This window comes from Aotus nancymaae, unplaced genomic scaffold, assembly GCF_030222135.1.
Source record: "Aotus nancymaae isolate 86718 unplaced genomic scaffold, 86718_ANA_hifiasm-v0.15.2.pri h1tg000029l, whole genome shotgun sequence".
Lineage (NCBI taxonomy): Eukaryota > Metazoa > Chordata > Mammalia > Primates > Aotidae > Aotus > Aotus nancymaae.
Window position 1 is genome coordinate 71020554 of NW_026988442.1, and position 17719 is coordinate 71038272.

General features: G+C 34.2%; 1 protein-coding gene across 1 annotated transcript in view; it reads left to right on the forward strand.

Annotated features, from left to right (window-relative positions):
- The window catches only part of LRP1B (LDL receptor related protein 1B), a 1560879-nt gene that overhangs the window by 846978 nt on the left and 696182 nt on the right, over positions 1 to 17719 (forward strand). The window contains exon 19 of the mRNA XM_064382912.1: positions 4910 to 5026. Coding sequence (XP_064238982.1) covers positions 4910 to 5026 — 117 coding nt within the window. The remainder of the gene's footprint in view (positions 1 to 4909; positions 5027 to 17719) is intronic.

A 17719-nucleotide genomic window follows, 5' to 3' on the forward strand; every position in this document is an offset into this window, starting at 1 on the left:
GCTTTGCAAGCAATGAAGTACATAGTCATGTTACAATGTACTTCCATTTCACTTTATCGAAATATATAAATAGGTCCCATAGCTTCCCATACTGGGAAAAAAAGCCTCATTTATATAGACCAGTTTTCTTTCTGGATTTCTATCCATTGCTAGATATAGGTGAATACATGGATGTATATGCTAGATAAAAAGACTTTCCAATGGAGAATTAATTTGTTATTGAATTCACCATCCTGTAGCTCTTTGCATTGTTATTATTTTATATCTAAAAGAAACCCATTGTCCACAATAAACCAATTTCCTTTTTTTAAATTTCTACTTCATGAATTATTTACTTCATTAAGTATCTACCAAGACATTGGTGATAGAATGAAAGAAAATACACAGTATCTTTCCTCAAGAAGCTAAGAGTGAAGACTGAGAGAAAGAAGTGTAAACAGGTCGTTCTAGTGTAATAATTGATTATTGCACTAGAAAAGTGCAAAATTGATCCACATGGAAGCCCATAGGAAGAGTAAGGAATTTAGTTTTTAGCTATTTGGGAGAACTTCTTAAAGGAAGCATTGTCTAAGCTAAGCCTTATAAAAAGCTTAAGAAAAATTCTGAAGTGACAATTCCAGCCATTTGATTAGGAAAAATAAATTAATCTGGTAAAACCCAGCACTGGCAAAATTGTGGAAAAAAGGAATTGTCATACACTCTTGGTGAGTATGTGAATGATATTATATCTTGGAAAGCAAGTGGCCAAATTCAATAAATATGGAGATAGGCATACCTTCGACTTTCTAATTCTATTTCTATGTTTATACTCTCATACCTGTGCATGAAGAAAGAGGCATGAAGAAAGAGACATGAATAAAAGTTTGCATTGGCTTGTGCTGATAAAAATGAAAAATGGAAATAACTGAAATGTCCATTAACAGAATAATGGATAGATATATTGTGTTCTATTCACAGAATGCTTTTGATAATTAAAATAACTGAACAAGAACTCAAATATCAATAAAAATAAATTTAAAAATAAAGTTAAATTAGATGAGATCCCTTCATCCAAGGGAAAAAAGAAAACAAAACACTAAGTTGAAGAAGATAAACAATACCATTTATATGAAGTATAAGATATAAAATAATTTTATATAGTGTTTATGAATTCATAAATAGGAATAGTATTACAATATGTCCAGAAATTAAAAAAAATAATAAAAACAAGAAGAGTACCTCTGGAAAGAGAGGGAGAGATATATGATTATGAAAGATTACATAGCAAATTTCAAATTTAACTACATATATTTTTTTCTTAGATAAAAATCTGTAGCAAATATAGAAAAAAATAGGATTTCGTATTGTTATATAACAGTAAACAGATGTTAATGATATTATTTCCTATACCTTTCTAGTTGGTAGAAATACTTCACTGAAAAAAAAAAAAAGAAACAATTGACCAGAACAAATTTCCCAGGGTGGGGTGAAGTGAATAATAAGAGAAAAAGTTGGAGAATTTGCCCAGAAAAGGAAGCAGCACATACACAGGGGGCTGCAGCAAGTGGACACAGTCAGGGTCTGGGCAGCCGTTCTCCCTCAACATCCAGAATATTGTTGTCTACTTATGAGGGAGACCCAGAGGCCAAAGATGAAAACTAGTTAGATTTGAAATAATTTTTCCTCAGAGTAACCATGATCATTCCTTTTAGTCAAGCCTAGACAATTTCATATCAGCATTTCCCCTCACCATAGTGCTCTGGTTAGATCACGTAATATTTGCTCTTCTCACATCCTCTACCAATTATAACTAAATGCATACTAGATAAATACAATTGCTTTTTTAAAAAAACCCTAATGTATTTAAAAATTAGACTTTTCTTTACAAAATAAGGAGTATGTTTTGATTTGACATCGTATGACAATAAATAAAATTAAGTAGAATGCTTTGATTATTTACAGCAAAAGGGAAGTTTAAGAATAGTGCTATGCTCAAGTTTCCTCTTGACCATATAGTTCATGTGCATTGTGAGAGTTCTCACTGTTAAATGGCTGCAGGAGAAGCATGATTACAGTGAATCTCTGATTCAGCAGCTAGATAAACAATTCTCTTGGAGGAGGTATCAATTTCTTACCCTTAGAACAGCATTTTCTACAAAATTAGAGTCCTATGGGGCTGCTCTGCTAATCTTGCCTCCAAACTGACTTAGATATGATGGAGACAAGAAATGAAAAAGTAAATGTTGTGGGTTTGTTTTCAGAAAAGTTTATTGATTAGAAAGTGATAATTTGTAGATAAACAGTCCTTGGAGATTTGTGGAATGAAGCATCTTTCTCATCTGAAATCAGTTAAAATTGCCTGGTAGACTAAGTGAATAATTTCCTCCATGATTAGAACAGACAATGAATTCATATATCTTCAGGGCATACTTTCCCTCAATAATAATCCAGTGAATACTCTTTGGAATAATAGGTCATAACAGTTCCTCCAGCTTCAGAGTTAATGAGGTAACACAAATTCCCACACCATCACAATGTGAGATAGGTCATACACAATATGAGACAGGTTCATAGAGTTCTTTCTCATTTTCCTCTCTAATCACCATAGCTTTCCTAATGAAAGAAAACAATCTGATAAAACTTTGCTGGAATTAAACCTGAATTATTAGGAGAGAATACAGTGACATAAGAGTGTCAAATAAAAGAACATTGGTTTTGATAAATTTAATAAATTCTTATTATGGGCCAATTAGAATTTGGGATAGAAATATGTGATAATATCTATCTATGTAAAGCAAGAAAATAGAAAAAACTGAAGGAATGAAATAGTCAAAGAATGAAAGAAGAAGAAAGAGCTATGGAAAAAAAGAAAAGTTTAACAAAATAAGGGAAAAGAAAAGAAGGAAGAAGGCAAGTTAGGAAGGAAGGAAGTACCAAGAATTGTTAAAAAATTCTCTTATTAAATTTCTCTTAAAACTCAAAAGATTAAAAAAAAAATTTATTGTAACCAGTGACACAGAGATAGGTAAGGGAAAAAGTATTAGTCTTTCTCACACTTCTATTTTTACCCCTTCCCATCAAGTAAACTAATGACATTAGATTTTGTGTATATCTTTCTACGTCCTTCTCTAGGGTAACACAAATACATGTATAGCTTTTTTCTCAGCAGACATAATTTTATAACAATTACCTAAGAACTTTATTCATTTTAGTATAGATGACAGATTAATTTATCAGAAAATCTGTAGAATTATATGAGACAATATAGAATTATTTAATTCTACTTGTAATTTTAACATTAAAAACTTCAGAAGCATACTTGTTTGCTGGAATATTTAAAATCTGATAATTTAAAATAAATGATGAATTTGTAAAATGGAAATACTTGGTTAGTGCGTAAAATATTTTAGATTTAGGAACCTTATCACACAAGCAACGCAAAATACATACCATAATACTTTTCCTTATATTTCTAATTTTAGACACTAAGACTAGAAACAGTCTAACAGATCAAATCAACCCAGTAAATTTTCATTTGTTTTTCTTGGATAAACTTTACAATATTCACTAATAATGGATACACATCTTAACACTGCAAGTGCACTTTTCCCAAAAGGAAATAAAATGTATGTATCTTATAAGAAATTATTTTCAGTGATTTCTGAAATCCTAATTCATGGAACCCATTTTAGTGTGTTCGACTGAGTTGGCTTTGCACAACTCTCTCTTATACCAACCATTAGTAACCACGTTCACAAGGTGTTTTGGTGAAACAAACAATGATTCTCAAACCTAGGAAACAGGAAGTCTATCAACTATGCAAGATTCTCTTATTGTAGTCACTGACACTGAGACCTCCATTATTCATTATCTGTTCAACCTCACCCCTCCAAAATTTTCATAGAACTAAGTATCCCTTTCTCAATATATCTCATTTTTTTCTCTAGTCCAGTGAAAGGAAAGAGTAGATGGGATATTGAGGCTCATAAAGACATATTTGTAGTTCAGAGGGACAAAAGAAAAAAGAAATAAAAATCAAAGGATAAAAACACCTAAGCATGCAACTACCAAAGGCCTGAGGGGAGAGGCAGGGAAGCTATTCAGGCTTTCAGCCTTTTAAAATTTGCCCTGATTATATTAGAAAAGGATTATCAAATTTCCTGTCAAACGTAACCCCTTTTCTGAATAACTTTAAACCACTGCCTCCGGCTAACATAGAAAGCAAGATTCCATGTTTGTGTTCATTGAAACCCTTAAGAGAGCCCAAAGCAAGGTTGATTAATGTATTTGATTAAAAAGTCATACTTTTAAAAATAATTGTGCTAAAAAGTGAGTTTAAAAAGACCATTTTAAGGCCAAATATATGTTTTAGAAAATACTTTCTGCACTCTCACTTCATACAGTAGATCATTTAGACATCAAGAAATAAATGCATTAAATATGTTAGAGGAAAAGGACAATTCTGACCCCATGATTAGAAGCTAGATATCCTGAGATTCCAAATACTGTCTTCTGTATTACTGCAAAAAAGTATTCTCTGTTTATTGGCAAATGCTATCCAAAATTCTTTTTTTGTTAATTAAGACTTGGATGAAACTTTGAATTAATTCAGTCTTATATTCATAAGCATGTGCTGGGCAAAATATTTAAATAATGAATTCATAGCTGCATTTATGGAATTGTGTGAGGATAACTGACTATCTTGTCATTTAGCAGTCATTATTAATTGAAGGACAAAGCATGTGAACTTTAGGGAAGATCAAGCTGATATTCAGGAGCCTTAAATAAAAATGTTCTTTTAAAATATTTTAATAGAGAAATACACTATATTATGTCTAAAAGATATATTGCATGCTTTATTATATCCTTAATGTTCAAAAGGCTTCTAAATGTATTTATCTATTTTTTGTATATTAATTGATCATCATAGCCAGAACATGCCAGGTAGACCAGTTTTCTTGTGGAAATGGGCGTTGCATTCCCAGAGCCTGGCTATGTGACAGGGAAGATGACTGTGGTGACCAGACAGATGAAATGGCATCCTGTGGTAAGTTGTGAGTGAAACATATTGTTAGTAGAGATTGTGTCACATAGAATATCCTATCAGTTTACCCCCCTTTAAAAGGCTACTTCTTTATAAATACAGGTAAAAGAAGCAGAGGATATGTTACTTTTTGTTACATACTTTTGGGCCTGAGTGTGCATTTTGTGATAACTTCTGAATAATTCCTATTCGTGAGGTAGAAACGATATTCTCAGCTAAAATTAATGAATGTAAACAATGCAGGTTTTATTAGGAAGTGGTTATTACAAGGCTAACAGGATATTCTCAAATGTTCATTATTAACCTTATATCTATAGTGATTAAACTTGTCAAAGAGAATAGTTCATAGAGTAATATTTGAAGTAAGAGAGAAGGACTTGTTTCTTTTTGGCATGTATATGTTAACTTATGGGAACAATAAATAATTCAGACAGATTACATAATTGATAAATCATTGTTTTCATTTCTGTAGAGTCATATTCTGACTGACTGACAAAATTAGTATTAGTTTCAGTAATATTTTTGTTGATGGGGAAATGCCCACTTTCCACAGATTCTCTTACTTTTGAAAATAGTAAAAATTTATTGTCACATGAAGTTGCAGATTTAATTACTCTCATTTGTACTCATGCATCAGTATGTTTCATTATCATTTGTCTCAAAAACGTCTAGTCCAACGCAGCAACAGAATGAATGAGGCTTTGTAAGACTTGTGCTTTATTTTCATTATGGCAAAGGATTTAAAAAATTGCTATGGAGAAACTTTACCCATAATTTAGACATGTATAGCGTATTTATTGAAATAGAATGCAATTAAGTATACATTTTAATAATTTAGCACTATATAATACTTCTAATAGTAGAAAAATAAGTTTTTTTAACCCCTCAATTTGTTATTATTTTTTTCTTTCTAAATTCCAATAGTTTTGTGGGTACAGGTGGTTTTTGGTTATATGGTAAGTTCTTTAACGGTGATTTTTTAAGATTTTAGTGAGCTCATCACCTGAGCACTGTACACTGTACTCAATATATAGTCTTTTATCCTCTACCACCCTTCCAACTTCCCCCCACCAAGTACCCACAGTCTATTACGTCACTTTTATGTCTTTGTGTCCTCGTAGCTTAGCTCCCATTTGTAAGTGATAACATAATGATGTTTGGTTTTCCATTCCTGAGTTACTTAATATAAGGGCCTCCAGTTCCTCCAAGTTGCTGAAAAAGACATAATTTTATTCCTTTATATGGCTGAGTAGTATTCCATGGTGTACATGTACATTTTCTTTATCCAATCTTTGGTTGGATGGGCAGTAAGGTTGGTTCAATATCTTTTCAATTGCAAATTGTGCTGCTCTAAACATGTGTGTGAATGTGTCTTTTTCATATAATGACTTCTTTTTCTTCTAGTAGATACCCAGTACTGGGATTGCTGGATTGAATGGTAGTTCTACTTTAAGTTCTTTTGAGGAGTCACTATACTGTTTTCCATGGTGTTAACTTCTCAATTTAAATGCCTGTTTTTGGAGGATGCTAACCTAAAGTTTTCTTATGCTAGACTCTGTAAATACTTGAGTTTATAACTTCCAAATAAAGTATAGGTAAAGTAAAAGGTGCTAAATGACATGGTAAAGAAGATGATAGCAGTGGTATGGAAAGAAAGCACTACAGAACGACGCAGTAGGCAATAGCATATTTTACATATGTAATAAAATATCTGGAGCCTGACCAATAAAGGGGGTTGAGCAGTGTATTCTCTCTCCTTTCCACTATCCAGACTAATTGTGTGGTCCTAAATCTGGCTGAGTCTGCTGCTAAGTTGCTCTATATTTTAGAAAACTTGATTCCTTTTCTACAGTGAGCATCCTCATTCAGAGAATACCAGAAAGGTAACAAGCACTCTAATAACATTAATACAGAGAGGCCCTGGAATCAGAGTCTCAATTCAGATAAGAAATGCCATGAAAACAATTAGGAAAATAAAGTATGAGTTCATTAAAGAACTTCTATTAGGTCTTTGATCTGATTTTCTTTTTTAGTAATAGACCTAGGGAAAGACCTGTTTCTTTTTTCTAATAATAATTTACTTGAATCGAAGGAGGAAAATGCCTAAAATTTTAATAATCTAAATAACTATAATAGCAAACTTGTATGTCTTTTATTAGGTGAGGTGAAGAAGGGTTGGAAGGGACGTATACTTAAAATATGTGCTGGACACATATTTTTCTATTGAATCTTTTTTATAAGAAATCTAAGAGGGACATTTTATGGTCCATATATTACAGATAAAGGAATTGAAACTTAGAGACTTTTAGCAACCTGCTTGAGATCACAAAGCTAATAAATAGCAGGACCAGACTATTAATCAGGCACACTTAAAACTGAAACCCAAACATTTTAGGTTGAAATTGTTTCATGATCCATGCATAGGGTGCAGATTATGCCATTATACTTCTATGACTATCCGATTTAAATGCACCTGCACTTATACTAGGTTTCATTCCTCGTTGTACTGGTAAATGTTTTAACCTTTCCTGGTGGGGAGGAACCCTAATGTATTGTTGGCCTATTTGTATGCTGTAAATACTCCCACCATAGCCAGTATCAAGTGGCCAACATAATTCTCTGAATGTGGAATTAGGAACAAATATGCATTAACACACCAGTATGTAGTATTTCCACTATTCAGATACAACTGACACAAATAACTTGAAGAGCAATGTAGTAAAATTATCAGGAAATTAGAAGTCTCAGGTATATATTACCTTTGTTTTAAACATTATTTGTTTAGTTGTAAATTTACAAAAATTATTATTTTTTAAAATAATGTCATGTGCTTTGCAGCTGGTACATAGAATCAGTGAAAATTTAACAATAAGCTCTCACAGCCCAGCATGGTGGTTCATGCCTGTAATTCTAGTACTTTGGGAAGCCAAGGTGAGTGCATCACTTGAGACCAGGAGTTCGAGACTAGCTGGGCTAACATGGTAAAACCCTGTCTCTACTAAAAATAAAAAAATGAGCCAGCGTGGTGGTGCATACCTGTAATCCCAGATACTGAGGAGGCTGAGGTGGGAGGATTGCTTGATCCTGGGAGGCAGAGGTTGCAGTGAGCTGAGATTCAGGCCTCTATCTCAAAAAAATAAATCAATAAAAAAAAATAGGCTCTCACAAATTGGTACAAGAGGCCGGCTGCACACAATTGGATATGAACCATTGTAACGATTTAGCAGCTAGACAGTTTGGTCCTGAAATATAGCCAAATTTTATAGAGTATCGGTAAACTACCGCCATGGGTTAGTTTCGGGACCATTTCTTCTTAACAACCAAGGAAACATTTTACTTCAAACGTGTTTCTCTCTTCAATAACACACATTTGCCTTTCAGATTGTCATTTAAAATCAAAATTTACATCAGAAGAGAAGCTGACAAAGTCTAGTAGGCATAATTTCACTGTTAAAGTTATTATAAGAGAGAATGGCATAGATCTCTGTAATAGAAACTATTCTTGCACTGCATACAAATTGACAAGGACTGCAATTTTTTAAAAAGCACTCACCCTATTTGACACTATTCTATAAATAAATAGAGACTCAACTCATTTCTAGTTTTATTATAAATTTTGTACTGGCCATATTTTGCTTTTGTCACTGGAATAGACCAGATTCCCAAAGGTTTCATCCTACCCGAAGATTCTACAATCACTTTCTTTTTGTTTTTATACTTCAGCTCCATGAACAATCTCTTTTATATTTAGAGCTACTGTTTAACATTAAAAATAATATTAAAATTTGGATTTGAAAATATGCAAAGCCTATGATTAGAAATGTTTCTGCTGGTAATTAGGAGTTGAAAGTACTGCAACTGAAGGTCAAGATTTCACTGGAATTCACTAGGATCTATTTACAAATCGAATTCATCTTACTTGCATTTGTCTTTACAAGTTAATTGCACATTTTAGGTTGAGATTATATGTGGGCACACACTTACATTAATTGGGAAGGCCCTCTGAGGATTCAGCTTTAATCTTTAAGCAGTTGTTTAACTTTTTAGTAGTCTTCACATGTAGAAAGAAGAATCTGTAAATTGATGCTGCAAACAAGAGAAGACATATTCAAATTGTGAAGTCTGTGCTGAAAGTGGACCTTGTGTCAAGGAACTGAACGGTCAATTTAATTTCAAGGATAAGACTAACATTGCTTCTCAACTTAAGCTGTCAATAAAAGAATTACCAGGGGAACTTTAAAATCACCTGCCCATACCTCACTCCAGAGTAATTAAGTAGAATCTCTAGGAGTGGGACCCAATAATTAGTATTTTTAATGCTTTCCAAATGGTGAAATGTGTGCTCAAGTTTGAGAACTCAAGACAATACATCAGAGTCTTTTGAGAGCTTGTTAAAAAAAAAAGATTGCTGGGTCCCATTCCTAATGTCTTTAATCCAGTCAGTCTCAGGTGGGGCCCAAGAATTTGCATTTCTGTTAGGATGGTGAAAAAGTGATTGTGGCTTTTGCCAGTATGGAAAAAAAAATGCAATTACTGTTGCATCAATCTAATAACAAACTCTCAATTAATGCTAACCTTTGTACCATGTGTATTTGATTTTATCTTCTGTGCACTTATGTGACATAAGAATGTTAATATATACAAAACTGGTTTAAGATAGGAGCAATTATCCTTACAAATTTCCTTCGCATCTGTATTAGTCTGTTTTCACACTGCTGATAAAAACATACTAAAGACTGTACAACTTACAAAAGAAAGAGGTTTAATTGAACTTACAGAAGCCCCGCAATCATGGTGGAAGGCAAGGAGAAGCAAGTCATATATTATATGGATGGTAGCAGGCAAAGAGAGAGATTGGACAGGGAATCTCCCCCTTTTGATACCTTCAGAACTCATAAGACTTGTTCACCATAACGAGAACAGCATGGCAAAGACCTGCCCCCATGATTCAATTACCTCCCACTGGGTCCCTCCCGCAACATGAGGGAATTCAAAATGAGATTTTGAATTATGTGGGGACACAGCCAAACCATATCACCATCTTCAAATTACAACATTAAATATGAGGGCATTTCATGATTAAACATAATAATGTTTCAGACAATGACACATTTTGTACCTTAGACAATTTGTAGTCAAAAAAGCATAGTTGTTCATTTTAACAAAGATTGTTGTCTTTGTCTTGTTCTGTTTTCCAAATGTCTCAATGTAGCCTACATTTACTATGTTTTAATAAATGTACCTCAAAGTAAGTTGGTAATACCTAATGCATTAGAAGGCTTCAACTTTGGAAATTACTACAGTTTGTTAACAATTTGAAAGATAGTTCAGGCCAGGTATGGTGGTTCATGCCTGTAATCCCAGCACTTTGAGAAGCTGAGGTGGGTGGATCACTTGAGGTTAGGAATTCAAGACCAACCTGGCCAATGTGATAAAACTCCATCTCTTCTAAAAATACCAAAAAATTAGCAGGGTGTTGTGGTGTGTGCCTGTAATCCCAGCTACTCAGGAGGCTGAGGCTGGAGAATAGCTTCAACCCAGGAGGTGGAGGTTGCAGTGAGCTGAGATCGTGCCACTGCACTCCAGCCTGGGTGACCAGAGTGAGACTCTATCTCAAAAAAAAAAAAAAAAAAAAAAAAAAAGATAGCTAAAGGGAGTAGAAATAAAAATCTACTGAAGTTTTCAAGATTAATATTACTCAATTTTATGGGTGTTGATCTTTAAAACCAGGATTTTGTATCCTGTACTTATAATCTTACTTGTAAATGCTCTTATCATCTCTCTTGCTATCTTACAAAATTACAAGATAAGAGAAAAAAGAGGACAGGATAGGATGGGGTAGGGAGAGGAGGAGAGGAAAGGAGAAGAGAGGTGAAGAGAATAGTAGGCCAGGCAGAATGGCTCATGCCTGTAATCTCAGCACTTTGGCAGACCAATGTACATGGATCACTCAAGCCCAGGAGTTCCAGACCAGCCTGAGCAACATGGCGAGACCCGATCTTTAAAAGGCAAAAATTATTCAGGCATGGTTGTGGGTGCCTATCGGCCTAGCTACTTGGGAGGCTGACGTGGGAAGATCACTTGAACCCAGGAAGTTGAGGCTGCAATGAGCCATGATGTATTCCAGGCTGGGGCAACACAAGTGAGACCCTGTCTCAAATAAATAAATAAATAAATAAATAAGTAAATAGAAGAGTTTTAGCTATCAAAATGGAATTTTTACCCAGTTAAATCAGTAATAAGTTGTATCTATGATATTTTACACAAGATAATTAGAAAAGCAAAGTTTCTGATTAAGTATAATTTTTTTTTTTATTTTCTAAGAAAAAACCTGCATATGTGTGTAACCATATAATGAGGAGCAGTAATCCAGTGGAATATTGACATGAAATATAATTATTGTCCAGCACTGCTTTGCCATTCCTTGATAATACCTTGGCACACACAATGACACTGGTAACTTTTAGTTTCTGTAACTTGTTCTAACCCATTTTGAAACACTAGTATTATGTCTTAGTCAAAGTTTTTTCCTCCCTTTGCTGGCTAGACTTGAGGTTCTAGGAATGGGGGGGAAAATACGTCTTGCTTTGTTACTCGCTACTTGCCTCTCATCTAGCTTTAGCTCTTCAGGCAAAGAGGAGACGTGGAGGAAATGAGTAACATCTTTTCCAGCAGATCTAGAGGAAACCTTTCTACTGCTCTAAATTTTACAATCGTCTGACGCATAAGAAATGCAACTCTCTTGAGAGGCTTCTGTGTGAGATCTTCAGAGATGTTTGAGTCTCATCCCTCTTTAGAATTCCCTGAGCTTCCTTTCTCATTTCTTCTCTCTTCTCCCTTCTTCAGAGTTCCCTGCACATCTAGATTTAGGTCTCTTTTATTCCCCAAACCTCCTCATTCCCACCACAGGAGGTATATCTCAAAGCCTTAATTTGCTGGAATTCCCTTGCTTGGTGAGCTTCCCTTTTGGTTGCATTACTGATGTGACAAGGAAAGGTTTATCATCTTTTGCTAGGTCCATTTTGTTTTCTTTCCCAGATATTGTGAGCAGGCTGCTCCCTTAATGACCCATCTCTTGGGCCTGCAATCACTCTCCAGCTCTTTGTTCTCTAGATACAGGTAAAAGGGCCAGATCACTCGCAGAAAAACGTCTCATCAATTCTGCCTTCTTAGATACCCACACAATTTCATGAATGATTCTCGTGGAGTCTCTCTTCTTGCATTCGTGGATCTCTCCATAGGCTTGTCCACTGGTCTCTCCAGAAGGTTGACTTGTACAGTACTTTCCTATTATATGAAATGGTTCCAAATATTGGTTTCTCTCTGTAAAATGTGGGATACTTGGTGTCTCCTCGTCCTTAGTATTGGATCTAAGTGAGCCAGGGCCAAGGTGAAAGAAAGAATTTCACTATTACATGGTTTTGTTTTTAACTCACTCATTTTTTTTTTCTCTGTCTCTTCTTTTCCTTCTTCCTTTCTCCCTTCTAATCTCCTGTTAAAGCAGGTTTGTACACACCTACTAGTACAAACATATACACATGCATTCAATACATGGACATTTAGAAAGAATAAGATAAATTATTTTAGTTCTCACATTATAAGTAAGGAGACCGAAGCACTGAAAATTGTGTGTGCAAAGTTGCAGAACATGTTAGTAGATTTCAGTTGGATGTCAGTTCCATTCACTCCTAGTTGTCCATTCTCACAGAATTAGAGACTTTTGTAGTTGATTAAAATGCTTTGTAACTTAATCTCTTATCCAATACAGGAATTCTTCTAAAACTGGTCCCAGAAGTACTTACCTAGTCATTGTTTAAATTATTTTCAGAAACAAAGAACTCAACATTTCAGAGGGTGATTAATTCTACTGTTGGGCAGTATTCAGTTGTCAGAATATTATTTCTTCATGGAGCTAAGGTCCGCCTCCCTAAAGATTATACCCACTGATACTTGTTCTGTCATCTGAAGCTACATAGAATCAATAACTTTGTTCACAGTCTGGCTCTTAAGATAACTAATGACACCATCATGTCTAACCAACTCTTCTCTTTTATAGGTTAAACGTACCACTTCCTTCAACATTTTCTTACATGACCATGTTTGTAGGGGCTTTTCTTGGCAATTGGCTTGCTATTCATTCACTTGAAGTTTAATAATCTTATTAAAATTAATGGCCTAAAATGAGAGACTGATATTCAATGTGTATAGAATTTCAGATATGCAAGATGAAAAATTTCTGGAGATCTGCTGCAGAAGTATATGAATATAGTTAATGTTACTGAACTATATACTTAAAATGGTTAAGATGGTAAATTTTGTGTTACATATTTTTACCACAATTTTTAAAATGTGAAACGTTCATGTTGTAGAAACTTGGTATTTTTACAACAGATCATAGTGGAGTGTTTACCTTTAGTTACTTAGCTTCTAGGTTTCTCTTAATCTTGGATGACAGCCTTATCATGTAACTGACATGTTGAGTTCTCAGTCAATTAACATGCGTAAGCTTTTCTTATAAACCAGTTTGCCTTTTAGGGATGTTTCCAATGTTTACATTTCAAAAGTTCCCTTAAGTTTTATTTTGATAGTCTTCAGATTCTCCCTTATCCACACATTTCAAAGTATGTACATTGGTGAAATCCTCTATGCCCCATCATCCTCCTACAGTTCTTAACTTTTTTGCAATTTTGCAGTTTTGAATTCATCATCCATCATGGTAATGATGTCTTCTAGTTTGGTATAATTCAAAAATTGGATAAGCATTACTTTTAAGGCTTTAACCAAATCATAGTAACAAAGGCATGAGCTTTTTGGAGAGCAATTAAAAACATTATTTGGGAAAAACTGATCTAATAATTAGAATTTTATAGATACAGTTATGAATCAACTACTCATCTATCTAAATTTGCTATTGTATGTATGGTATTTTCATTTATTGTGAAGGAATTTCTCAAAGATGTTGCTAAAAATTCAGGAGCACTACATTTATTTAATGATATATATAATATACATGATGGTGATATATATAAAATATATATATTATACATATAATACATATTATATGAATTATATGTAATGAAAATGACCTAAATATATATGTTATATATATCAATATTATATATTATATGTATTATATATGTAAGTATATATATGCTCATCAAAAAACTGCATCAGCAAAAAGTTTATTCTGACATAATATACTTTTATTTCATTCATGATCAAATGGCCAAATAGTATCATTATAAATACTGACAAACTATTGTTTTAACAAGTTTATCTTATAATTATTGTCAAAGACTTACATAAACTTCACCTGTCTATAGTTTCTAAATTTTCTCTCAGTTTCAGGATCATGATCAAATATTGTCATTATAAATACTGACAAATGATTGTTTTAGCAAGCCTATCTTAGAATTATTGTCAGAAACTTACATAAACTTTATAATTTTTAAGTTTTCTTTCAGTTTGGAGTTGGTACACTATTGCCTTTTTTCCAGTTTTTCTTCATGTTGCCTATCTCCCGTTAATTCCAAAATTGCTGTCAATTCTCTGAGAACATCAAAGATACTTGATGTTTTATTACTTGTTTGATAATTTGTCTCCATAGAAAGATAAACTCGCCTTTTAGCAATTAGGTGCTCTATTTTTCTCTATTCTCTGGTTTGGAGTTTTAATTTTCTCTCAAACCTATTTGCTATCTACTTTCCAGTCTGACAATAATTATTTTTATTTAAAGAAGGATGCTGAGGAAACTGGGAAGCTCTTTTTTTTTTTTTTTTTTTTTTTTTTTGCGTATGTCCTGTAGATTTATTCTTTGTATATTACTTCTATATTAAAAATTGTTGTTTATTTCTTTATTTCATATGTTTATATTTTAGCATGCTTTATTTTTAATTTAGAAGTGGGATGCGAGCTTCCACTAAGTTGTCTTCTTGTTATTCTTACACGCATGTGGCATTATTTTGCATCTTTCTTTGGTTACAAGTCCGTGTTTTGTAAATACCTGACTAATAAAGCCCAGTGTGCAAAAAAGTGGGAGATTAAGCAAACCCTGGAGGGATATTTTCAAAGCAATAGGCAGAAATTATTAAAAATGACTTTTAGTTTCTTGTTCTAATTCAGCATTTCCCCAGTTACTTGCTTGAGGATATGAGTCACTTGCAGTGCTTGTTGCTAATAAAGATTTCCAGGCTTCTACCCGCCTCCCTCAAAGATTTTCATTCAGTAGGTTTTGGATGGAGTCCAGGAATCTGTATTTTGAGAAAAAGTATCTCATGTGATTTTTGTCTTAAAAGAATATCAAAGAATTTAAACTGTGGTGTTAGCACTTTCTACCAATTAGAATTTGTTAAGGCTACCACAACAAATTACTACAAAAATGATGCTTAAAACAACAGAAATTTATTCTTGCACATTTCTGGAGGTGAAAAGTCCAAAATCAAGGTGTCAGCAGGGCTGCCTACAAAGGCTCTAGGAAAAACTCCTTCCAGCTTTTGGTGGCTATTGGCATTTCTCGGCTTGGGGCAACATAACTTCAACCTCTGCCTCCATCTTCATGTGACCTTCTTCCCCATGTCTCTGTCATAGCCTTATCTCCCTTCTCTTGTAAATATACCAGTTATTTAAGGCCCACCTTTAATCCAGGACGATATCCTATTGAGATCCTTAACTTTATATCTGCAAAGACTTCATTTATTTTTTCTTTTGAAGGATGTAGGTCAAGGTTATTGGCACAAAAATATCGTAATTGTTTTAGTAAGCAAACAATTTAGAGGCCGGGCATGGTGGCTCATGCCTGTAATCTAAGCATTTTGGGAGACCAAGGTTGGTGGATCACTTGAGCCGAAGAGTTTGAGGCCAGCCTGGGCAGCAAGGTGAAACCCTGCCTCTAAAAAAAATCTTTTTTAATTAGCTGGACATGGTGATACATGGCTGTAATCCCAGCTACTAGGGAGGGTGAGATGGGAGTATCACTTGATCCCAGGATCACTTGACTCCAGGCTACATTGAGCCAGGAGTGTGCCATTACACTCTAGCTTGGCAACAGAGCAAGACCCTCTCAAAAACAAACAAACAAAAAAGGTAAAAAATTAAAACAAAAACAATTTAGAAAGTAGTGTGCATAAAATTTTATATAACTATTATTTACATACATAGATACTCTATGCTCACCAAAATATCTATAATGCTAAATTTCCACTGAATTTGACTTTCTTCTTTGAGATTTTCTGTACTATTTTGCTCATCCTCCATGTGTACGTATTGTTTTTTAAGTAGAAAAAAGAAAAAGAGGGTATTTTAACCTTAAAATAACAAAAAGCAAAATCTTCTGTAGATCTGTGCATAGTTGCAATGACAAAGCAAAGCCACAAGAAATAGGTATTTGCAAAGACCCTATTCCTAAATAAAGTCACATCCACAGGTCCTGGCGGTTAGAATTTGCTGTATCTTTTTGACACCTAACAATTCAACCTACTACCCCTGGGGAACTTTAATATGTCCTGATTGCCAATTGAATTATAATGGAGGCTCAGGCATGGGTAATTTTTAAAAATTGTCCACATAATTCTCATGTGCAACCCTATCCAGCTGGTTATTGGGTCTCTGCCAATCAGTTGAACTTCTTTCAATATCTCTCTATTATATCCCTCCAAACCTCAGTTGTTCCCTACCCCCACCCCAAGATGGAGTCTTGGTCTGTCATTCAGGCTCCAGTGCAGTGGCACAGTCTCAGCTCACCGAGGTCTCCACCTCCTGAGTTCAAGCAATTCTGCGCCTCAGCCTCCTGATTAACTGCGATTACAAGCATGCACCACCACGCCTGGCTAACTTTTGTATTTTTAGTAGAGACGGGGTTTCACCATGTTGGCCAGGCTGGTCTTAAACTCCTGACTCTAGATAATCTGCCCACCTCGGCCTCCCAAAGTGCCAGGATTACAGGCAGGTGCCATCGCGACCAGCCTGCTTTCGCTTTTCTAGTATGTCTTTTTCAAGTAATTCAGCAGATTATTTCTGGTAGGAAGGAACTAACTGGAGCTGCCTCACCAGTTACTGGGCAGTGATAATTTTAACTGTCTTTATGACGCTGACAGATACTTAGTTCTTTCAATTTCTATCAAGAGTAGACATGAATTATTTAGAGACTTCAGCAGCATTAATATCTCGTTGGTTTAAATAATAAACACACACATATAAAAATACACATGCACATGAACACATAAAAATCAGGGTCAAAGGAGATAATTTTATAAAAATCTAGATTGCATATGGCACATAGTGGTCACTGAATAAAAGTTTATAGATATATCTTCTTTTGTTTTTCTCTCTTCTTTCTTTTTCCTTCCAAATACTCTTCCATTCTCAAGTGGGAATATATGTATTTTTTCCAGTTGGACTTAGAGTTGGCTCAATTGAAATTATTTCAGAAAACAGCAATGTTTCTGAAATCCTTAATTGGTTAATATTAAATTTGTTATTTAGAAAGGTGTTAGATTGAAGTCCTATATTGATCCAGCAAACATTTCTTTTATACCAAGTTGGTGTTTTAAAAACAGAAGCTATATGAATCTTTGCCTAAGATAGACCCAATGTCAGTAAATAATTTCTGTCACCGTAACATTTTGTCATTGGTGTCAAAATGTCCCTTTACAGCAGATGTAAGTAAGGTCTAAACCTACCTCTGTATGTCCCTGCAGC